At 37.0% G+C, this 25801-nt stretch overlaps 1 protein-coding gene across 1 annotated transcript; it reads right to left on the bottom strand.

Annotated features, from left to right (window-relative positions):
- Positions 1–166: 166 nt before the first annotated feature.
- On the bottom strand, positions 167–25801 carry syt11a (synaptotagmin XIa). The gene is made up of 4 exons (XM_084130371.1): positions 25549–25801; positions 12424–13313; positions 2290–2410; positions 167–1953 (listed from the first exon to the last, which is right to left on the bottom strand). Exons 1-4 carry the CDS (start codon positions 25592–25594, stop codon positions 1643–1645), a joined length of 1368 nt encoding a protein of 455 aa, XP_083986497.1. The 5' UTR covers positions 25595–25801; the 3' UTR covers positions 167–1642.

Here is a 25801-nt window from a genome sequence, read left to right as displayed (position 1 = left end):
GGTCCATCTACTTTGGTTAGTTTTCGACAGCTGACGCTGACTAATGGTTACTGGCTCATGCCAAAATCCTAAAATGGTCAGTTATTAGTCCTATCATAGTTGTTAGGTTTTTGATTTATCATATACATATAGATATATATATATATATATTCTTTCTTTTGAAAACAAATCATAAAAATAAATACAGTACTCTACGAAAGTGCAAAAAAAATTCTGAATCTGCATATATCTGCTTTAATTCATATAGACTAACTTACTGAATAACCTAACAGGTTACTAAAGTTATTAAGATTTCAAAGTTGGGGTGGTTAGAGATCTGGCCAAATTTAATTTCTGTTATTTCATGACACCCTTTATATGTCAAAGGTTTAAAGGTATATTTGGCGATATTCAATTGTACCATGAAAATAAAAAGAGTACCAGTGTTACACCCTATGATACATTATGTACATCTTGACCAAAGACATTAAGAATTAGTTGCATTGCCTTAAGAATTAAGTGTGGCCTTAAAAAACATGTTTGATGGTAATTAAAACTGTGATGTTAGGTGCACTTAAAATGTACAAATTTGCAGACAATACGCAACTATGCTAATATCTGTCACATTTGGCTTTGACTGTTAATTAATCTTTATTTCCCTCCAACTTTTTTGAACGAACCTTCCCTGATCTCTGTGTTATGGCAGCACAGCAACTGGGTCAAAAAAGTCATTTGCAGTAAAATGGAAATGTGCATAGATATGCCTGAAGAAAAAAAAATTCAATCAATGAATAGTAGATATGTTAAGATATGCAAAAGAAAATATGTCATAGAAGTGCTTTGTCATCAAGATGGAGAAATTAACAATAAAGTATAAGTACAGCTACAAAGAAATAAAGCAGCTACAGCATGGAGACAGTGTAGACTGGTTTTACTGTATGGAACATTAATGTGGTTGGCTGAAAACTCTGCCTTAAAACCAAGTATTGTTTAACAGATATTTAGAGTTTTATTATTTTATTTGTTTGTTTGTTCGTTTAGTTTTTTTCAGAGAAGTTACATCTCAGTTTCAGTGTAATCAAAAGACTAAGCATTAATAAAAACTTTTTAAATGGATATAAATAATAGATATATTTCTACCTTCCCTTCTGTGGTAAATATTAGCATGTTAGCAAAAATTTTCATGATGGCGTCCAGTTTATATCACCATTCATCCATATTTACTATGAAAAATTCACCCCATTATTTTCCTAAAAAGTGGGCTAGAAGCTCACTTTTTCTTACCGCCCTCCTTTATGCTAAATATAAAAGTGTCTCATTATCTCTAACATGCGGCTAATTGAAAGTAGTGTATGTATATTGTGAATATGCCTGTATAGTGGTGAAAGGCTCTGAGGATACTTTAGTATAACTCTCATACAGGTATTCAGAGCCATAATTTACTTTTTTCTTCTTCTTTTTTGCTTTAAGTTTATTCGAGAACTTACTAAGTGGTTCCGTTAGACTGCTCCGGGTCCTTTGTACTGACACACATACTCATCCACTCATTCACCTATCTATATAGGGAAAATGAGAGATTGTTAAATGGGCTTCTTTCTATAGAGGGGCTGACAGGAAGGAAGTGGAATAATACACTTTGCTTTCCCAATGTTTTAGCCAGACACTAGTACTCTGTAAGGTTATGCCATTTGGCAATCTGCCGCCTTGGGTTGTCACAGACTTCCCTCCAGTGAGTCACCCCTGATGGAATGGGGCTCTGACCACCCAGAACCAGGCGACCCACAACCTCATTCTTCGTGGTGCGGTCAAAATCAATGACCAGAAACTCCACAGAGATGTCCGGCATTAGCTCAGTGGGAACATCGTAGATAAAGGATTCATTGAAAACAGGATTGAGTGTGCATTTCTTGACATGCGTCTTCTTCTTGGCTATGCGCTTGCGGCCGTAGAAGACGTTCACTTTAACATAAGGGTCTGTAGGTAGAGAAGAGAAATAATGATGTGAGAGGTTAGATACTGATACGTTTTTGGCATCATCATTGGGATTATTTGAGTATCTTCACTCTTAAAAATAAAGATTTGTTTTTGGCGTCTATGGTTTCATGTAGAACATTTCACGTCCATGGAACCTTTCCATTCCATCTTTTCTTTATAGTGGAAAAAGTTCTTCAGATTATTAAAATGGTCTTCACAATAAGAAAAAAAGCGGTTCTTTGGGGAACCCAAAATATAATATTTGCAACCCCCCTATTTTGAAACCTTTATTTTTAAGAGTGTGTATTTTTGTGTATATGTGTGCTGTGCACTTACTGCCTGAAAGACCACTGATGTCCATGGTTGGTAGGTGTTTGGCCTTAAGGACCACCACATTAAGCCTGTGAGTAACAGGATGGTAGGACAGTGAGACCAGCAATTCCCCGCGACTTTCACACTATGGAGAAACAGAACAGAAATTGAACAAATGCTTATAAGCATACACAAAAGTCCATCAGATAAATGACTAAGGATCATAGTGATGAGCCACCCGAGATGACCTGTCGGTGATCATACAGGACTGATGTAAAGGGATTGCCCCAACGACTCATGATACTCAGCCCTTTCAGACTCTGTCCCATAGTAAGGTAAGCCTAGTCCAACTATCCATACTTCCCAGAGCAGTGCCAACAAGAGGAGGATGCCTATCACTTTTTGTTGTAGTCGAGACCAGCTCTTTCGAGTCCAAGGCCAAGACTAGAAGAGAGTTGAATCAGATACAATACAGAGACCTGAAGAGGGTGTGAATGATTCAGGCAGTGTAAATAAGTTCAGGGTGAATAAAACCTGGTTTTGCATCAGTGTCACACAGTGTCACTCCTGCGGAGAAACACGATAGCACCATAGAGTGCATCATATGCACAAATCGGCAATGAATCTGACTCAAGGCCAAATCCAAATGCTCCCAAGTCCGTGACAAGGCCAAGACCATGAAAATATGGTCTTGGAGCTTGGACTTCAGGCAGAGGCCGGTCTTGAGTACTACAACCTTGTCCAAGTGCTTCAATGCCCATGGCCATCATAGCCAAATCAGTGTCTGATTGTTGAGAGACCTAACGGTACCCCTGATTCTGGGACAAGGTAGGGTTTGCAAGTTATAGGATTAAGAGCTAAGGAAGTGTTGCAATACAGGAACACTATGTTCTCCTGGCACTCCTGACCTCTGGGACAAAACCAGACTAAAAGTAAGATGTTTTTTGGGAAATTGTCTTTGGAGGGTCCCCTGGTCAAGAGCAGGGGTTTTAAATCCTACTCCTGGAGGACCACTGTCCTGCAGAGTTTAGCCCCAATTAAACACACCTGGACCAAGGTAATCAACATTTACTAGAAATTTACAGGAAGGTATGTTGGGACAAACTGTAGCTAAACTCTGTAGGATCTCCGGAACTGAAATCAGATTCAACTGGCCAAAAGGATGACTGCATATGGACTGCTGGTGTCAAGTCTTCAGAAATATTGGCAAGTACCTTCTGTCAGCAAAGACAGGGTCCTCCAAAACTCTAGAAGCATTGGGAGTACAGGGGCTTTCCTTTCAGTATGCATTGGGGGTCTTATTCCATATGTTACATCTCTGATAACCTGGATGAAGTCATTATCCACCTTGGGTGCTAGATGAAAAACCTACTTTATCTCCTAGACAGTAAAATGGAGGAGAGGGCATTCATGGCAATTACACCAGAGCTTGTCCTGCTCACATGATATATTAAATCGCCACTTATTCTCTAAGTGTGAGGGAGAACTGCAATGGTGAGCCATCTGTGCACCTGTCAGTTCTCCCTGGGCAATGGTGATCATATGTTCATGTGGGTAAGCAAGGTGGAATAATCAAAGGCACCTGTCCATTGTCACAAGAGAAGAGGAGAAAAAGAGCATTGGCATCTCTGCAAGCCATGCTGCAACTCCCAGAGGACATTCATTTCTAACCCTGTCTCTGCGAATACAGTCTTGCAATCTGACACTTATGAGCACTGAAACCTTCAGCAACAACCACCTAAAACAGCTTAAGGAGACTTTTAACCCAGAATTTTATGATCTGCCTCATAGTAAATGCAGTGTTAATAGCAAATTGTGATTACAGTTATACAAGTTCCAAATGTAAAACAGTTCCTAAATGTAACGGCAAGTTGTTTAGCAACAAGCAACCAAATATAGACTGTCTTAATGCTTTCCTCATTAAGTGTTTATGTACAGTCACTGTGTTTAGTTTCAGTGCTGAACTTTCACTGTCCCTCAATGGTAGAACAATCATCCAGCCTTAACCCGGTTTCTGAGACCATAAAAACAGCTTTAGATATAAATAAAGCCACTTATTGCCAAAAAGAAATCCTTTTCAGTACTGTTCTTCACATTTATTTCTGGTCTACACTGCTACAAATAATAGTTGCCTTATTTTCCAGGAAAAATATCGAAATATTTTTGAAAAGGTTTTCAGAGAGTATATCTTGAATTCATTTTCAAGATATGCCAAATAGTTTGACCTTATTTTAAGGTTAAGCCTGCCTACTGTTAGATTTAAGCTCAAAACAAGAACATTTACATTTATTTTAAACTGTTTAAATGGGATTAGAAGAATTAACATAATTGAAGCTATTTTCTTTAAAGTTTTATTGTCTTATGCAATTTTTCGACCCATGTAAATGTATCTTGTTTTTAGAATGTTTAGATATTTGTACTGGACAACAAGACAAAAATACAGATTGAAAAAGAAAATGATGAAGATTTACATTTTTAGGGCTGTTCTGTTTTATTCTTTAAATAGCATATTGTGACTGCTAATATTTTTGGCTTCTTTATCCGTGTTTTTCCTCAGTCACTTTTTTTATCCAAGCATCTGCTAAATAAATAAATGTAAAAGTAAAGCTGTTTTTTTTTTTCTGTGGCACAGATCTTCATCCACATCATATACAGAGACTTCTATAACTAGACAACGTTGCCTTTTCTTTTTCTTGTTTCTTGTTGCCGTCTCTGTCTCTGTCTTTGTTTTTCTCTTCTCTTCTCTTCTCTTCTCTTCTCTTCTCTTCTCTTCTCTTCTCTTCTCTTCTCTTCTCTTCTCTTCTCTGAGAGTAAAGATTCCAGTCCTGCTCCTGGTCATCACCATTGCAACTTGAATTAGGAGGCATCCTTGAGCTAAACATGGACTTAAAACAGCCTTCATCTTAATGTGAATGTCTGTAAGTGTTTGTGATTTTCTTTTCAGCTGTACAATGAGACACAGTCTTTATGGGTGACTGTGTTCTTAAATTTCTTTTGATTTGTATTTTGACCATAGATCTATTTGAGCGGGGAGGGGTAGATTTCCTGTAAACATTTGACAGGAATTTACAGTATTAAACAGTATTATTTTACAATAAAGTACTGTAGTCAAAATCTACAGTGAAATCAATCCATGCTGGGTTATTTTCTGTGAAATTGCTGTGAAATTGTGCAATTATTAACCAGGAATATACTGTAATTTTACATACAATGTTGCATCATGTCTCACTTGTATGCTATGCTTGTTGGGATTTTATGATAATCCAATTTATCCATGCAAGGAGACCAAATAACTGGATTTAATTTGTACATAAATTAGCTATTAAAAAGTCTTTGTCATGGTTGGTGACTGTAACACTCAGGCAGAGGTGTAAAGTCCAGGGGTCAAAAAGTAAAAGTCCTGCCATATGTTTATTCCACCCATGAACTCAGCCAGAACTCCTGGCTGAAAAACTATGCTAATTAGCAAATCCAGGTGATTGGAACAAAATACTGAGGAGGACTTTTACTTTCTGAACCTGGACTTTACACCTCTGCACTCAGGAGATAAACTTGTAACACAACCATGTAAACTTTATGCAAACATTACTGGACAAATAACTAGTGAGAACTTGGTGGTTTCTGTTAATTTCAGGATTTGCTGAAGTTACATAAAGGGATTAAACTTTAGATACTGTCAATACATTGGTATTGTATATTTAAGTGTCTATTCAAATACAAATATATACATGAATATTTTAAAACAGACACCTACGAATTTGACTGAGGTCACCCTAGCTCCTCTTATTCTGCTCACATTCATTTTCTTTCTCTTCCATGAAACTAAGCGAGCGTAACGAGCATGGCGCTGCCGCAGTATGTCACTCACTCCTCATAATCACCCATCTCTCTCTCACTGCACAAACTGCACCCCATCTGTTTCCTGAGCTTTTTCTCCTTCCTTCTCTCCCATAATCCTCTCTCTCTCTCTCTCTCTCTCTCTCTCTCTCTCTCTCTCTCTCTTTGTCTGTCTGTCTTTCTCTTGGCGGAATCGATTGTCCACCACTCCCAGCCAACACCCTAATGCTCCTGTCTTGTGGAGCCATAGGCACTGATTCAATTTAAGATACTCTCTTTATATAAGAGTATAAAGCAGACAGGAAGTTCTCTGATTTGAACAAGCTTACTCTGCATATTCTGTGTACTGATTTACAAAGAGGGAACACAAGCTCAAATACTTATTTGCCTTCAAGCACTTAAGATTTCCTGTGGCCAGAGAGAATGAGATTATGAACATCGCATATAATGCTATTGTTCCTGTTTTGATGGAAATACAGCAGTGTATTAGACTATGATTACTTGTTATGCAACCACTTTTAATGGTGTTCTGCTTGTGTATGAGTGAAAATGGTTGCAAAGCCTTCCTCATAACTCAATCGCGCTTTCTCTCTCTATTTCAATAGGTGTTCACTAAGCCCTCTTTTACACCTGCTATCTGTCTTGTGTGACCCGATCATCACAGGCAGAAAATCAGTGCTCTAAATATAGGTGTAAAAGAGGTTCAAAACATTTTGTGATCACAAATTATAGTATATTTCAAGGTAGTCAAAAATGCATGTGATCACAGTGGAGTGTAAACACTGATCTGCTCTAATGTCTCTCGGACATATAAATGCCTAGTCACCTCTCAATCATCTATTACACTAAAACAGGGGGTTTCAAGTTTACTTTAAAAGATAAATATGGGAAAAACCAAACATATAAGCCTGGTGAGAAGTTCCACATCAACACACAGTTGTACAGATCATGTAAAGCACATCTTAAAGGTACAATATGTAGTTTTTTTTGCTTTAAAAATAGCAAAAATCACTATAATCACTAAATCTATGTTATATATTTTTTTTAGTTGTGTACTTACATTATCCTGACTGTTTCCAACAACTTTCAAACCAGGAGAAATTTGTAATTTAATTCGAAGACATGAACCGTTTCTTTATTTCCGTTTTGTCGCCGTCAATGGCGTCATATCCGCGTTCTCCCTGGTTTCCGCTCGTACTGCCATAGTAACCAGAGCCCTCTGATAGTAACCAAGGCGACAGACGTGGACAACTGTGTAGTTCGTAATGTCTATCTGCATGCTGTTGTTGTTTCGTTCAAACATTATGGACCATGGCAAGCAGACTTTGGATAAAAAAGGAGAACTAAAACGAGAATCAATATCAGCGCGGTGTTTTCGAGATGCCAAGAGCTCCACGTCCGAGACTTCGACCGCTCCTACATGTACTTTATTAAACAGGTGAGTACATTTACATAAAACTAATCAATGTTATATAGTTCAACAATGATAAAATGTTAGAATATGATCTGTATGTTATTCTAATGTTGATCTAGCTTACTGCTAGTCTCATACAGACACACATAGAATAACATAAATTTCAACACATTCAAATGCAGTTTAGTGTGCTAGTGTAATGTTAGACCAAGTGAAACAGCGCTGCGTTACCTCACAAGTTTAATTTGTCTAATAAACTGACCTGTGAGTAGTAATTCTGCACTCGCGTGTAGTTCGGTAGAATGAAATGTCCATATTCCTTTTATATCTGTGGGACTCGCGTCGCGTGTGGAGCTGATAGCTGTCTCTTAGCAATGCCGAACTGCTTCATATTACAGTCATGATAAAAACATTGATGTATTCAGTCATCCATAAACATTATTAGATCGGTCGGCTTGACATTGACGACAAGATCCATAATTCTTAGCAAATGTTGCGTCATCAAACTACACCTTTGTTATTGTAAAAGGTTAGCGACCCCTAGCGGCGAAAAAATTACATATTGTACGTTTAAGTTCAGTTAACACAGATGCCAGTATAAGGAAAATATCACTAATAACTAAAAAAACAATGAGCATTCCACTTGAAACTGGGTAATAGTGCGGCAAATAAATGCTTTGTTTAAAAAAAAAAATGATATCAGTAAGATTTTACTTTTTTTTTATCAGAGATGCATAAAATTGATCAAATGACAGTAAAGACATGTATAATGTTACAAAAGATTTCTATTTCTGTTCAACTTTCTATTCATTCAAAGAATTGACAATAATAAAAATGTTTCTTGAGCAGCAAATCAGCATATTACAGTAATGATGCTGAAAATTCAGTTCTGCAAACACAAGAATAAATTACATTTTAAAATATATTACAATAGAAAATAGTTATTTTAAATTGTAATAATATTTCAAAATATTGCTATTGTGATATTATAATATTATATAATTTCTGGGGATGTTCAGCCTTGGTAAGCACAAGAGACTTCTTTCAAAAACATCTTACTGACTTCAAACTGTATATACAGTAGTTAAAACACCAGAGACCCTCCCTTCAAAATACAATTACAAGTGGTTACAGGAAACGCATTTTCCATCAATAAAAGGCATCAATACCATCTGTAAACAGGGGTAAGAAACTACAGAAGCATAGAAAGTTTCAATAATTTTCATGAAGTGAATAACTGAATATATGCTTGTTGTTTTGTTTGAGTATCATTGCTAATGATGTGAGTAGTGCTAGTTTCCAAATGGCTGTACTGATGGATGTCCCCCCTGCAGTCTGTAACCTTTATGGCTACACTCTCTGTCTACATAATGCCACTTTAATGGGCCGTGGATCAATAGACGCTCTCACCACCCATAAAGCCCAGCCCATACATATAAGGAGCACAATGGTATACAGCTACATAATATAACATCTATAGTATGAAACACAAGAAAATATGATTGATGTTTGTCCATGCAAAACTATCTAGGTGGTTCGGAGTGATTTTTAAGTGGTTTCTAATTCCCCACCCCCACATCTAACTTCCCATCATCACTTACAAAAGTAATAGCAACCTTTACTTAACAAAACTTGTAAAAAAAAGTGTGCTGAAGTGTGCTTAACTGTATTGAATGTACACTTGTAGTGTACATCAAATCTTACTTTGCATTTTGTAATAATGTTAAATTGAAACTTTTATTTTAAAGTAAATTTTAAATAAAAAAATTAATATTTGGTCATTTTTTAAAGTACACTTATTTTGATGTGTTGACTAACATACTAAAGCACATGTAAAGTACTTAGTTATAATTTTCAGTGTTATTCGATATATATATATATATATATATATATATATATATATATATATGTATACACACACACACACATATACATGAATCTTCTAAGAATAATGTTCACAGTGCGTTGTTTACAGTGAAGTAATTGAATTACTCACCATGTGTCCTTATAATAATATTATATTTTTGTAAACTGCACTGCACACTAGTGAATTGACATTTCGTTCCACTGCATACTTGTACATGCCTGTAATAACAATAAACGTTCTCTAATCTATTCTCTAATGTAATCTTTGGCCCTGTTTACACCTGGTATTAAAGGAACACTCCACCGTTTTTTCATATTAAACTATGTTATTCCCTTAACTAAGACGAGTTGATACATACCTCTCTTGTCTCAATGCGTGCACTCAATCGCTCTGGCGCCGCGGCGACACTTTGATAGCACTTAGCTTAGCCCAGTTCATTCATTAGGAACCAAACAGAGATGAAGTTAGAAGCGACCAAACTTCTCCACGTTTTCCCTATTTAAATACAGTTACACGAGTAGTTACACGACCAAGTATGGTGACACAAAATAAAACGTGGCGCTTTTCTAAGCGGGTAAAAAGGATAACTATAATGTATGGCAGAATAGCACTTGGGACTCGGGAGCACTTCGACTCGGCGCAGTAAAAAGTCACGTTGGTTCTGATGACAGAAGTGAGAGGGGGAGAGGATTTTTCAGGCGTGACTTTTTACTGCGAGACCAGAGCGATTGAGTGCACGCACTGAGACGAGGAAGGTATGTATCAACTCGTCTTAGTTAAGGCAATAACATAGTTTAATATGAAAAAACGGTGGAGTGTTCCTTTAAGATGCGTTTTGTAGACAAAGAAGACATGCTCGTTTATACCAGGTGTTTTAAACTGTCTCCTTTGTCCACTCTTTTTGTCCACCTGATTTCCACTAGGGGACGGGACTATGGGTGAGTAAAAGTATGGGCTTTTTCCTGATCTTTTGATCTAATGGACGAAATAAGCTTGTGTAAATTTACAGTTGAACGCGAAAGGTGGCGATGGAAAAAACGTACAGAGAGCAGCAGCTTTCGTTCCTGACAGCCGCAAGACCATGGCGAATGAAGTGAGTGCATGTTAGAAATCAGGAATGATGAGAGAACATTGTGCTTGGTACATTTTAAGTGTACTTCTTTTTTACACTAACTTGAATAAAAAAAGCTTCCCCTTAAAACCACTTTTTTAATCTGACAGTTACAAATGGAAACTTCACACTAACAGAGTTCACACTAACATATAAGTTAGAATAAATATAGAATAAAATATGTGTATTTGGCATGCTGTTCAAGGAGAAGCCTCAGAGCTCGGAATTTGGCCCGAATCCAGAGCATTTCCTGTCAGAATACGCAACACAGCTACTCGTCCAAGCGCTTGTAATTTCGAAGGGCGAACTAGCGGGTCTTCCCAACCAGCACGACTAAGCCTCTGCAGATGATCCAGAATGCAGCAGCTCGTCTAGTCTTCAATCAGCCTAAGAAAACCCACGTCACACCCCTCCTGATCTCACTCCACTGGCTCCCAAATTGTGTCCAGAATCAAGTTTAAAGTTCTAAAGCTGGCTTTCAGGTCTACCTCAACCCACTACTAAAAATGTATGCTCCCTCCCGCCAGCTCACTGAATGAGCGACATCTTGTTGTTTCCTCACAATGAGGCAAAAAGTCACTTTCCAAAACCTTCACTCTCTCTGTTCCTCTCTGGTGGAATGAGCCGCCAATCTCCACTCAAACTACTGAGAACATCACATATTTTAAGAAGCAGCTGAAGACGCACCTATGCACCAATGCACTCACACACACACAAACACACACTTTTAAAAAATCTACATTTCTCCTCTTCTCTAGCTGTTTTCCTAATCTAGTGGTCTAATAAACCTGGCATTGTGTAATACAAGGATTGCTGGCTCTAAAATGAATGCTTTGTTCTTTTGTAAGTCGCTTTGGATAAAAGTGTCTGCTAAATGCATAAATATAAATGTACAAATGCAGCTACAAAGGTCTCAAAAATCACAAGTCATATATCTTCTAAAATGCCAAAACAAAAAAAAGGTTCAAAATGTCAACACAATCAAATCAACACCTCTGGGACTCGATCTCAAGGAAAGCTGTGGGATAATAGCTTCAATTAACTGGAATTGATGGCAACGCTGAAACTGCTTGTATCAATCACAGACACGCTTAACCTGGGGCAAAGATCTCAAAATCTTTTCTTTTACCTTATTTCCTATATCAGGTTTATGTCTAGAGAAGCTGGAGAAAGCCTTTCACCCACAATGACTGCCGCTAACCGTAAAACATCTAGGGAGATCCATAAAGGTTCCAGCAGCCATCTCATGGGAATGATTAAGTTTAACGATTGCTTGCCTCGAAAAACAGCAGAGGAATATGATGCCGTTTGCAGGATCAGCAGCACCCAATACTGATGTTTTCATGCTTACGAATGATTTAAGTGTGGTTTTATGAAGATTACAGACATCTAAGGCCACATACACACTGCAGCTAAATTCGGTTGTCAATTCACCTTTTAGTACTTAATCCTGTTCTGTACACACAAAGTTTTGTGATTTACAGAAGTGACAACTGCATTCTATAAAAATTCTGCAAAAAAATCACAGGGCACGAGGTATGAGCTTTGACTCATTCTAATGGCCTGATTTTGTTCGAAAAAAACAGCGAATAAGAATAAGCCCAAAATAAACAGTAATAAATACAAATGTTTTATATGAAAACAAGACAAAAATATTGCGACTTGCACCACCTTACAAAAAATAAGTATACTATATAAGTCTTTAGTCGCTGAAATATTATTTTGGTCAAAAATACTATAGGCTACCAAACACACAAGATGCCAGAACTTTGCTGTGGTTACCACGGTGTCAATCATCACAATTTAAGGAGTGAGTCGTGTTCCGTTACGTTAGGTGATTCACTTCTAAATTTCTCACTCCTGAAACTTTACAGCGTGTACGTGACCTAAGATATCCCACAATCCTGTGCAAGGTCAAGAAACACCCACCTGTGTGTTCCTCTTGCTGATTTGCTGGGTGATATGAGCTCGTCCCGTGCTGGGGTCTACGCCCACCAACGGCACGACCGCCTCCCCAATGACATCATCTCGTGCAAAGCGATCAAAACTGAGCACCAAGAAGTGCAGCGTAAGCTCGGGCAACAAGCTGTAAGGGATGCCGTAGAAGGTGAACGTCTCGTCAAACACGGGCTCCAGAGTCTTCCTCAGTACACGTGTCTTCACCCGGTGCTTCTTCTCAGGTAGGATGGTCATCTTCACGTAGGGGTCAGAAGTGCCCGCCTGTTCGTCCACCGCGGGGAGCCCCTGCGCTCCTACGATAGTGACAACGAGGGCCTTCTTGGGGAAGTTGTAGTCAATCGCCAGACTGAGCGTTCCCAGAGAGGGCGAGTTGAGACTGTAGGGTGATGCCGTTTTACTGGGTGCTTCACTGCTGCTTCCTGAGCTGCTCTCCATACAGCAGTAGTCCGCCCGGATGGGCAGCGCCCTCTCCAGTCTGGGAGGACCCATAGGGGGGACCAGGTGGTTCATCTGTAGGTGCGTGGTACCACCTTCAGGATCTGCATCCACAAGGAGCACGTCACCGTTTCGGGATCCACGACTCCATTCTCTTAACAAGGAACTCGATCCTGAGCGTTGGCCGACCCGTACAATCTTCTTGTTGTTGCTGAGGGTCTCGGGGTAGATGCTGATGCCTTTGAGCATGTGGATGAACTTGTAGGGGGGGTCAACAGGTGGGTCGTAGGGGCCGCTGGTCAGCTTGTATGCACCTGCCATTTGACGATATCGCCGCTGACAGCACGTCCACAGGAAAACGGCCACTGTCACGGAGACAACCAAGACCCCTGCACCCAGAAAACCTGCCAGCACTGGGGACACATCTGAAAGAGACAAAGACAAGAAATTAGATCACCTCTTGGGGAAAAGAAATACATTTTAGCATACTTTTGAAAGGGGTACTTATTACAGAATTAATATATTTAAGTATAATTATATATATATATATATATATATATATATATTTACTGTGCAAATTGAATGTAATGTTCTTGAGCATTTAATTGCATGTTGATTGCAATTAAATGGAAATGTATTTTAGGTTAAATGTATATTAAAGGCCCACTGAAGTGCCTTGAAGCGTGCAGAATTATTCAATGTGTTGACGTAATTTACACTACAAGTGCACATTCAATACAATTAAGTATCCTTATTTTTCACAAGAAATCATGATTATAAATTCAAGAAGAGAGTCTCGAATTCACATCTTTGACTTTTTGACTGACTCTAGATTTGACTTGGACACCAAATTCGGGACTCGAGAGAAAGTGTTAAAAAAGTATATTTTCTGAATAACATGACATTTAGGACAAAAGAGAGTCTCTTGACACTATAGAGAACTATATGAACATGTCTGCATTCATGGTAATAAAATATACTTCTACAACATACAGTACTAAAGCAAACTACCTTCTGTGACCTTGAATAGGCTAAATAAATAAAATAAGATCTCAAAGCAAAGCACAGAAACAGTTTCTATCATCAGACTGCAGATTTAAGATGCCAGAATATTGCAGAAACAGAGCAAAACAATCATTCATACTTGAACTTGGGAAAAGGCCATCATTTTATTTTTTGTCTGTAATGTGTTGTTTGTACTTTTAATATGCATTTTGGACATTTATATAGAAATTATTTTCAATTTGTTATTATTTAATATATTTCCATGTTGTCTTGTCTTTTGTCTATTCATGAATCATTTGAATCATCAGACTGAGGTAAGAGACTGACCCAGTTAAACAGGGAAGAGAACACAGAAAAACAGCAGCAGTGCTTCAGGTCAGTACAGGCAAATGCAAAAACATGCATATGAAAAAAACAGCACAAAAAAAAGATTCATGGAGTATAGTTGTTCGTGTGAGAAAAAAAGCTCACTCAAATAAAAAAATTAGCTTTCTAGGTAGGCTATTGAAATGATCCGTGGTAATGAAAAACAATTTTCTGGGTATTTTGCAGGATAATTCTTGCTCTTGGCTGCAGCTTGGATTCTTTCCTGTTTAATTCATGACTGTTTGTTTCTTGCTTGCTTCACAGCCATTTGCTATCTAATGGGGCTGATGCTGAGCACAGCAGTTATATTTATGATCACGGATTCTTTATTACAGCCCACGAGAAGATCCAGCACAGCAGTAACATTCACCTGGCTGGAGCATTTACTGTTTTTCACACAAACCTAATCTCAACACCCAGACATCTCCTCTGTTTCATTAAGGTGACAAAACTGACACTGCCAACAGAATCTGGTCATTTATATGGCTGTCATATCTGGCTCATTAAAACAATTCCCCTGAAACTTTCAAATGTCAGAAACAGACCATAACAAGCTTAACTGAAGCTGGCAGGTGCTTCTTTTGCCCTATGCTGCAGGGCATTCAATTAGGATACATCACACTGTGGGCTCCCTTTGCCCAAACACCTTTAATAACAGACAAAGTAGCATGCCATTGTCCGGAGGGCTCTACACATGGCCTTAGGACAAAATGAAACAATCACCACCCATTTTACTTCAATAATATTTTATTAATTGGGATCTGGATAGTTCTACAAAAGTTGGTGTTTCACAATATCTCATTTTGTGGGAGTTTGGCCTGCGAATGCTGACTCTGATTCCGACAGGTCAACCATGGCATTCAGAGGTCAAATATTCCGCTGTCGCCCATCATATGGAGTTTCTGAGTTGGGGGTGAGTCGGTGAGAAAACGTGGGGCAGAATAAAAATTAATGATTTTTTTTTCATTTACAATATAAGACATCTACAGTAAGTTGCATGTACAAAATACCGTATTGTGCAAGCTCATTAGAATATAGCAATTATATTTACAGCACCTTCTTAAATTGAATAAAAATATTTAGCAAAAACGCAACCAATGCTCTTTATTCATCATTTTGTAGATGAAAATATTTTACATTTTGTGTAGAAAAGATACAATATCGCCGTTTTGCTTTGACTAAAGTGATTTGAATGCACCTGAGGTTATAATTACAACTTTCAAACTCATAAATATGAACTTAAGAGGACTTGAAAGAGCGGACTTCGGTCATTACTGCAGCATTGTCGCAGTGTCTTGTTAGTAGGTTGATTGTTTTTGGACATTGTTTCTTCTTTAAAATAACAAGAAAATACACCGAAAAAAACTATACAATTTCTTGTACATATTAATTTATTTGTATTTATTACATAAACCACTTTTTTGATGGCTGACAGCCAATATATAATGTGATATCACACTATTTAATATAAAGATTGTAAAGATCTTGTAAAGATTGTAAAAAGAATTCTGCCAAAATAAAAGTCGACCGCTATTAATTACTACTAAATTATTGCATGAACTATTGATAAGAGTATAGAAACTTACAACATTAGCCTAGAAAAATAGCAAAATAGCTATTTGGTCACTGGTTAACCAATAAGCTTGCACGGCCTAGATGACATCACCAGAAAATGTGTTGTTTTAGAGAGATATTACCTATTGCTTTAGAGATGGAGCATTGGAGCACGGTAAGTTTTAAGAGTGCTTTCTTTGATAGATTCGCTGCCACAGACTCCATTTTCTTTGCCATTCCCTCTGCAGTCTGCTTTGTCTGTCTCATTCTTTCATTTCTCCATTTACTTACTTGACACTCTTCCCTATTCTTTTTTTTTGTTATATTCATTTCACAGTCTTACACCCCTCTTTCTTTGCCCCTTTCTCCTCCCTTCCACTTCTCTCATCTTTTCTTTCCTCTTGCCAAACTCCAAAGGCCTGGGTGGTGAAGTGTTCAGGTCGCCGTGGCAACAACAGGTCCCATTCTTTCGTCATGCCGGTCAGAGCTGATTGGAATTCTAAGTTGGGCCCGGGTTCAGTGAGCTGATGAGAACAGGATGTGCTCTCCTGCTCCACACAACAGCCTTAAGGAAATGCCAGCCAATGGGAACACAGAAACGAACCACATGTCCAAGCTACAAAGTACAGCAATAAAGTTTAGTGAGACAAGCCACCTGCTGAAAATGTCATTTAATTTAATCATTTTAATCATTTAAAAAAAGGTTCTTTATGGCGAAAAGAGTTTTTTTATGAAAGGTTATTTAGGGACTCAAAATGGTTCTTCTGTGGCATTGCTTTGAAAACTCTTAGAGTGTATGTCACGAAACATCCCAGTCAAATGTGTCGTTTGTAATTTAAAATAATAATAATAAAACACAAAGAAGTAACTTTATAACCAATCAGCTTTCTGTTGGTCTACATGGCCAGTTTGTGTGACCAACGTGTGCAATTTTCGCTAAATTCCAGATCACGTGGATTCCTATTGAAATTTGACTGAACAGCTGTAAATGTGACTGAACCTTAAGGCCAGCGCTCTTAAGTGTTTTCAGAAGAGCGTTGGAGTTATATGTGCTACATACGAAATATCCGCCGAAGTGTTACTAGTATCTGATTTCCCATATAGTTTGTTTCTGGAAATAAAAAAGTTGATGCAATGTAAAGTATTTGCTCTGACTCTTGTTTTCAATGATTTTGTTCCATTGTTGTGCCTGTTGTTGTTGTCTGTTGCCTTTATCCCAGCAGGATGTAACGGTTGGTCACTGTGGTATTTGTCCCGCCCCTCATCCACTGTGATTGAATGCCTGGGTAAAGAGTGACAGTGATGATCGCTGCGTTTTACCCAATGTGGAACTTTCTTCAACTCTCGGCTACCAGAAAAAAACGCAGAGCGCTCAGCGTGAAAAAGACACTCAGCGCCTCGTCATGCTGCTGCCATTAACAAACGGGGTGCTCTCATTGAAACCAATTGGAAAAATATGCTAGCCTAGGGGGAAAATGCTTTGGTTGGACACTTATATTATATGCAAACAAATGACCTCAATTGTACCTTTCGCAATTTATTACTTTTCGCCATAGCTAAGATTTATTTAACTGTTTATCATAATAAAACATTTATTAAGTCTCACTAGTCTCCTTTATAAACTATAGCAAGCATGTACAAACACACACCCACTCCTTCACCCACATAGCATTCACTACATTTCATACAAGATTAACGACAGCATATTTTGTTGCTTTAATGTAAAACATCACTAATGCTCTGCTGGCCTCAATCTGAGAGGAAGATGGTGTGCTGCATTACCAAAGAACTTGCCTATTACTGCAGCTTACCGACCACTCGAGAGTGACTCATCCAAGACTCTACAGGTTTCCTGAAAATGAGGGATAAAAACCTAAGACCTCTATTAAAATAAAATAATTAATTTAGGCAGTAGTTAATGAATGATGGCTGCTCATGGAAAACTTGTCAAAATGGTTGCCAAGGCGTTGCTAGGCAGTGTTTATAGAGTACAACAGTTGGGTTCCGGAAGCAAAAACTCCCCCAAAAAATTTTCCCCATTAGGAAATTGATTTTGAATGATAAATTACAGACATTTAAAGACAGACCAACTGTGATTTAAGAGGTTGTTAATCCATGGTATTTAGTTCTGTTGAAGCCTTCAGCGCCATGTGTTATTTTAGTTAATTTTAAAAATAATCGTGTTTAACAGTGGAATTCCTGGTGAAAAACTACATTACTCATACAAAATAATTACACCAATCAGAGAGTCAAAAAAAGCAACAAGCTCCAAAATAGCTCTTTAGCTCCGCCCAATCCCATGAAGCGCTGCGTATGACGTGATTGAGTTGATCTCACTATGCTCTCAAAATACTGAAATGTTTGTATATGCATATTTTGCAATTTATATTTCGCCATTGTTTAAAATTCGATTATGCTGTTTGCAATTCTTCATAGGATTGCAATTCTTTCCCTCACTAAAACCGTTAAGTACACAGTACATTAGCAAACTTTGTATTGTTGTTGTGATTCATGTGTAGTGTTGTGGTTCATGGCTTATAACTCTTTAACCCTCTGGTCCTCTTCGCGTGTCGGTCAAAAATGACAGAATTTGTTTGTTTTTTATTTCAATGAAGTGAATGTACTATATTTCAGTTCGATAATGTTTTTTATTTAGTATTTTTAGGGGATTTTATGGTACTAAATTATATTTTCACTGTATTTATAATCCATTTATTCTCTTTTTGAGCAGAGACCTGAAAATTTAATTTCCAACTTAAACTGATGTCTAAAAAAAATTAGCTTTCAGTAATTTTATTTGGCCGCAGTACCAAAAGTTTTCACTAGGTGAAATTCATCTCCCATTCATTTCCTATGCAGTCATTTTTGTAGTCTGATTTCTGTACTTTAGAGAGCGCTTACATGCAATATCGAATAACACGACAGTTGTAATTATAATCAAGTACTTTACAAGTGCTTTAGTATGTTAGTTAACACATCAGAAGTGTACTTCTTAAAATCAAGACAATTCCCTTAGGAAAATAACAGCACAAAATAACACTACACCATTAAGTAACATGTTTTGAGGGTTAAATAATCCGTAAAGGTTGAGCAATAGTAATGCTTGCCTTACACATTAAAGTTCATTTCAGGTACCACCATAAACCCCAGAAAAACCTCTCTTAGAAGGGTGTTGATTAAAACTAACAGGGAGACATGAGATGTTTGAAATTCCTGATTGAAACCAGTATCTTTGATACAAAACTGTATCTGTCATTTTTCTATAATGTGACCCTGCTGGCTTTATATTTCCTGACATTTTACCTAAATTATTCTTGCTTTCTCTTTAATGTCTTTTTTTCCACCAACCCGCCAGCCTCGGTCGACCCGCCCTTTTTCTGTCCACACAAAGGCTGCACCCCTCGCCGCTTCAACCACCCCAGAGGGATTCCGGGCCAGATGATGTCACTTTTGGTTGCATGTTTTAAAGCCAGCTGCTTCTGTTGCTTAGAAACGACCCCTCCGAGAGAAGAAGCACAGGGAAATAATCATTTTGCCAGCTGATACACTCAGCTCTCGCTCTAGTAATTGCTTCATAAATGATAAATTAGTGTCACTATTCAAACTGAAATCTGACATACTAGGTAATCTAAATGATCTCTGAAATAACTATTAGCAGTGGATGCTCAAGCTAATACTATTACTGTTGTTCATATTTTTTATTTTTATTTTTTATTTTTTTATTAAGGACCATGTACAATTTCTAACATAAATGTTGCCATTTGATGCATTGTACCAGAGTTAGCCGCAGGCTAATTTACATCTGCAGTCCGTACAAATAACACTCCCCCACCCCCTATACAAAAGAGAAAAAAATAAAATAAAAACACACACAAGATACAAAAAAACACATTTTAACAGTAGCCCATCAATGTCAGTGAGTACAAATTTGATTGTTTTTCAGAGAAACTTTCAGTTCTGATTTAAAACTCTTAATGGAACTGCAGCTTTTTATAACATCTGTTAGTGCATTCCACTGTGTGGTTGCTTTAAAAGAAAAAGCAGATTGTTTAAAAGTCGAGCGGCAATAAGGTATGTTACAGTCAAAAATAGACGCTATTCTAGTAGATTTGACAGAAATCGCAGAACGAGTGTGAACATAAACCAATAAACATGCAGGGGCCAGTAATGGATTTTAGTAATGGATTGAACAAAATCCTAACCATAAGTATTACACCGCACCATTTCTGTTAATGAGACCTCAAATTATGCAGATTACTGAAAAATGTGCTGTTACATTTCAGTAATAGTAATTTCATCAAACGTGTGCACAATGTGTGCAAAAATCCCATAGATTTACATTAAAGGAGACTAAAACCATAATCCTTTGTGAAAAAGAAGGGCGCTTAATTGTACTGAATGGCTTTTGTAGTTTACTTCAAATCTTAAAAGTATATATTTTTTTAAAAACTGTACTTGCAGATAATATAATAAAAAAAAGGCCACTTAAGTGCACTTAAAGAGTGCACACTTTCATTACTGTTTCTTAACACATTTAAATACACTTTTAAAAAGTGCACTTTGCAATAATGTCACATTTACAGTTTTACTTTAAAGTACAATTATGTTTTAATGATATTTTGTCATGCTTAAAAGAAGTACACTTATTTTGATGTGTTGACTGACATACTAAAGTACAAAAACGGAAATATTTTCCTTTACATTTTTCACGTACAGACAACACTACTGTCTAAACGATCCCCGTTCACACGGATCCGTGAAAACGATTAAAAACCTGTACTATGCTGCCAGGCCAGTAGTTGGCGATGTCACATTGAAAAGAAAAACAAGACTGAACATATAATACACATGCACATGACGTCACTGTTTTCACAAATTTACATTTTTGTAGATTTCACAGAGACAATAACGGTATCGTTTTCAAAAACTAGCACGTTGAAACCCAATTTCAAAGTTTGCATTTTCGGGCCTCCCAAACAGCATTGTCATGTAAATGAACAGCCAAAACGCATAAAAAGTTGTACGTTTTTAGTTGAAAACGGTGTCATGTAAACCGCCCCGCAAACATATTATTTCCATAATAAATACTCTTTTTAAATGTATGCTAAAGTGTGCTTTCTTTTCACAAGGTTCTACGAGCTAGCATATCTGGTCTTCTGGGTGGTCAAAGACCGGACTTGACCTCAAACACCCTAACAACCACTTAGTAAAACACTAAAATAACTCTAAACATTACAACGCCCTGGCAACCACCCAGAACACCCTAACAACTACTTAGCAACATGCTAAAAGAACTATGCTAGCATCCACATAGCATAGTGATGGCAACTTTTTCACAGGCAAACATCTCTTTAAAAAATAAAAATACATTGTAATAGGTGTATTTTTCCCCCCATTAAATTAGAATTTTAAATCGGAAATTTTTTTAAACGCTCTAAAATGTGTGGCACTTATCTCAACAGAGATTAATGTACGTCAGCACGACTCATTTTTCAAAAAAACAATACATTACCTGCGCCAAACACATGACTGATTATGACACACTCCATAATGTGCGTCAGTTGCACAAGTACACACAACTGTGTGTGCTGAATATGAGTGTGTTTGCGTGTGAGCCCACATGATTAATAAGCTGGACAAAATTGCCCACAAATGAGAAATGATCCCATTGTCTGTAGTCACCACTGAGCTTTACAGCAGGGTGGGGTTTGTGATGAGTAGAAATTAAGAGAAAGCAGGATAGGAAAATGATGAGGTTAAGAAAAAAGGATGTGCTGGTCACGAAGCGGACAGGTGTGGATAATGATGCTCAGCACTGCCAGATTCTCAGTTTTCACCCTTTCTTTTGTTTACGCTTATTCGCCACCCACAGTTTTGCTCTCCGTTCAACAGGATCACGAAGAGGTTTAGTTAGCTGCCATATCAAGACGGTTCGCTCTCTATATCTGCTGTCAGTGGTAGTATGTCAGTACCAGCAGGGTGAAAATAAGTATCACCAGCAGTCGTGTTGTAGAGACACTGTGTGCTGGATTTCAACAGGGACAGAGAAGACTTGTCACTCTGACACCAGTCACGCGCATAAATCAACCCATTGTTCAATCACTGCAGCTTCACACACCCTCTACACACACAAGAGAGAGAGAAAGGCAGAACAAGACATATACACTTACATACCAGATATGTGTGATAAGCTGAGATCAAATATAGTCAAGGCTAGAACATCACTTCAAAGCCTCTTAGTCTTCAAAAACAACTCTTCAATTGAATTATTAATGATTTTTTTTTTTTTTTTTACTTTGCACAGTTTGCAGTAAAAAGAGTTGGAACATGATTCGTTTTAATTGCCATAACAGTCCAAAATTAATAAAATAAAAATTCACATATTTTCAAGATAAAATAAAATACCTCTCCATTACACACACACACATGGCTGGGTCTGAGCACATAAGAAATTCTGCAACACTCCCTGAATTACTGAAATCTGCCTACAAAAATGTTAACCTTCATGTGGTAACATCAAAATTATTATTATTTATATATTTAATCATGTAATAATTATTACACAATTTAATAATTTAATTCATTAAATATTATCATAGAATCAACCTAAAAACATTAGGATAGACACTAAAAAAAAACTACATTTAAGGGTTTAACTTTGTTAAACCAACAGTGTAGGTTACAGTATAATAAAATACACACTACTGAGATAATAATCATTTCTGAATGTTATGTTACCAGCAAAATTATAACATTTTTAATCAGACTCATTCAAGTAACGTGACGTCTCATCCTATGTACTTTTGCTGCCAATATTAATAATCCCAACTAGACTGTGAATATCCATATTAAAAACAAGCAAAAGAGATATGCTATTAACGTTTGAGACTTGACCTGGTCACCTTCCTTCCTGAAAGCACTTTCTTGATTCTATTTTGCCCGTTAAAATAATGTCCTGCAAGGTCATTCGGCTCTCTGCCTAATCAATGAAGGCAATGTTATCATCTGAGAGCACTTGACATTTGATTAATATTGATACAGCCTTAATCTGACAGAATTCAGTTTGAATTCAGAAACCATGCAGTTTCTTGTTTCACTATTTTCAATCATTTACACCCTGTTGTGATTTGTCTTTTCACACTGAAACCAACTGAAGCAACAAAATCAGAACATAGTTGCAGTGTAATATACAGTTATGTAGAATGTGATTTGGACTAATGATATTCCAATGTGGGGCGAAGCCATCCAGTAAAACTAAAAAGCAAGCTACCAACAATATATCTAGTAGTTTGTGGCATCGATATCTGTTATCGCTTGTCAATTTATCATGTCGCTGATTAAGACACAGTGATATACAAGCTTGTTTGATGTCATATATATGCAGTCTATATACAGCTACCAGTCCTTGTGAAAAGTGCACTAAAACATACTTTTTAAAAGTACTTATTAATACAGAATTAATATAATTTTAAAGAATCTGTGTGAACTGAATGTAGCCTAATGTTTTCAATACTTAATTGCATTATAATATGTCATGTATTTAAATATATTTGTAATATATTAAGGAATTTACATGTGCTTTTAAGTATGTTAGTCAACAAATCAAAATAAATGTACTTCTTTAAAGCACGATAAAAGATCATTACAACATAATGATTTAAAATGTGCTTTAAAGTAAAGGTCATAATTTGACATTAATACAAAGTGCATTTTTTTTTAAAACATAGTCATGAAAGTGAACTCTCTTTAAGTATTTACATGGCCTTTTATTTCATTGATATATCTGCAAGTATACTTTTAAGATTTAAAGTACAAGTGTACATTCAATACAATTATGCACATTTCTTTTCCATAAAGGTAATCAGCAGGATTTCCAAGCAACAATATATGTTTTAGTGGCTTTGTTTCTATTTCTGTGGTGTTGTGTTTGATAGCCTCACCCACCATCTGTCTAAAATCCCACTTCACAACCGTACATGCACACACATCCAACATGTTCTGATTTTCTATTGTCCTGTCACATCATATAGAATTTTCTCTTTGAGAGATGACAGACAAATCACTGGAAAATTGTAATACTGAAGGAGTAAAGGGTTTTATTTCCTTCATGGCTTCAGAAACCCTAAATCTGTGTTTATCTGGCTGGACTAGTCATGGTTATTTTCTTCTCGAGCACACATCTCGCTGCTGATTCTGTCTCCAGGCAACTCCCACGTGGTGGTTTGTGATCCAAGATGCCTCAGACGTGTTCCTAAAATACTTGACCCAAACTACATCACACGCATTCACCAGGAAACGCGTCAAAACTGCCCACCTCCCCCAACGTGTGATATAACCCCCCTGAAGACTAACAGCTGATACATCTGACGGTTAATAATTTTAAAACCATTGAACAACTTAAAATGTAATTTTGAACTCAGATATTAGATTAATGGGATCATGGTTTATTTGTCATTAAATATTCTGAGCAGTATTTTCTGGACAGTATGTTCATTATTGATATTTTTTTAAATAATTGTATATATTTTAGTGAGTTGGGCTACCATGGCAAGTAACAACAACTATTTATAAAATAGACAGAATATTTTAATATTCATTTTTGCTATTCAAAAATGAGTGGTGTTTTTGATGGTTAAGACTCATATCATACCTATTCAATCCTGTTAAAATCATATAGGCTATGCTCCGTGGTATAAAAAATAGAGCCAATAATGATACTGTGATGACAAATAAAATGTGGGCATAAATTCTTTGTGGCATGTCACAAATTTGATATTTATAATAATGGGAATAGCATGTAGGGTACTGGTAGCCTATACTTGAAGCTTATACAAATGTGCATTATATGTCTAATAATAATAGCCTATAATGTCTTATAACACTGCCTATAATCACCACAATTTTAATATATTAGCCTAAAATAGGGACCGTATATACACATACATAGTTAGATCTTAAAATAGTAATATATGTTATCATCATGTGTTCATTATACATTCATAACAGGAATAGGCAAGTAATGTATAGGTTAACTGTGGTTACCATCCCTTCTGAAAACATGTAGGCCTAATCGCAATACAGATTGTATTATATATCATTATGAATATAGCTATAATACATGATGTATTGAGGTAAGGGCACAAACTGATCCAGCTGACGCCTCGCGCAGTGAACAGACATGACGTCATTCACACGCAGTGTCTTCAGGGATGCGAGAGTTTAGTGTATCTAAATAAGTAGGCCTACATTTATTGCTACTTTGAGACTTATTCAAATGAAATAAACCATCACATGACGCAGCATGTGTGTGTACATAAACACACTTAATCTGTCTCAGGTGGTGAATCATGTTGGCTTCATGTGCGTAGCCTATTCCGGTGCTGCACTTTACACTTGATTGGTGAAAATTAAGAATTTCAGTAGCCTTTCTATTTTATTATCAGTTATTACCAAAATAACTTGCCCTAACTCACTATACATACGCCTATAAAGTGGTAAAACAGGTTATACACTAAATAAACATACTACCCAGTAAACATTCCTCAGAATATGTAAGCTATTTAAAATAAAACATAAATCTAAAATCTGACTCCGAAATAAATTAAAAAACAAATAATACTAATGTCGAATCATTTAGCCTAGTAACACCATCGCAGTTTCAGTAGCGTATAGCCTAATATACAGATTCAGTAAAAGCCCATCATTACGTAAATATAGATAGACCCATTCACTTACCATAGGTTGGCTTTAAATTAGTCATCTCGGCCATTTTGAAGTCCATTGTCTTGGCTGTGATCAGAAAACAAAAAATAAAAAGCAAAGGGAATGAAATTCTATTTTATTTCCATGAATTTCTTCAGGCCGATCCTCCAGCTGAATGGGTGGCCGAGCTGTAGGATGTTTTCTTCTGTGCCTGCGCGCTCTTCAAAGATGCGCTCGGTGACGCGCCCGCGCTCCCGCCTCCTCCTCCTCCGCTCCAGATGCGAGT

Source organism: Abramis brama (genome assembly GCF_963993115.1).
Source record: "Abramis brama genome assembly, chromosome: 12".
Taxonomy (NCBI): Eukaryota; Metazoa; Chordata; class Actinopteri; order Cypriniformes; family Leuciscidae; genus Abramis; species Abramis brama.
This window is presented reverse-complemented; position numbering and strand designations above follow the sequence as displayed.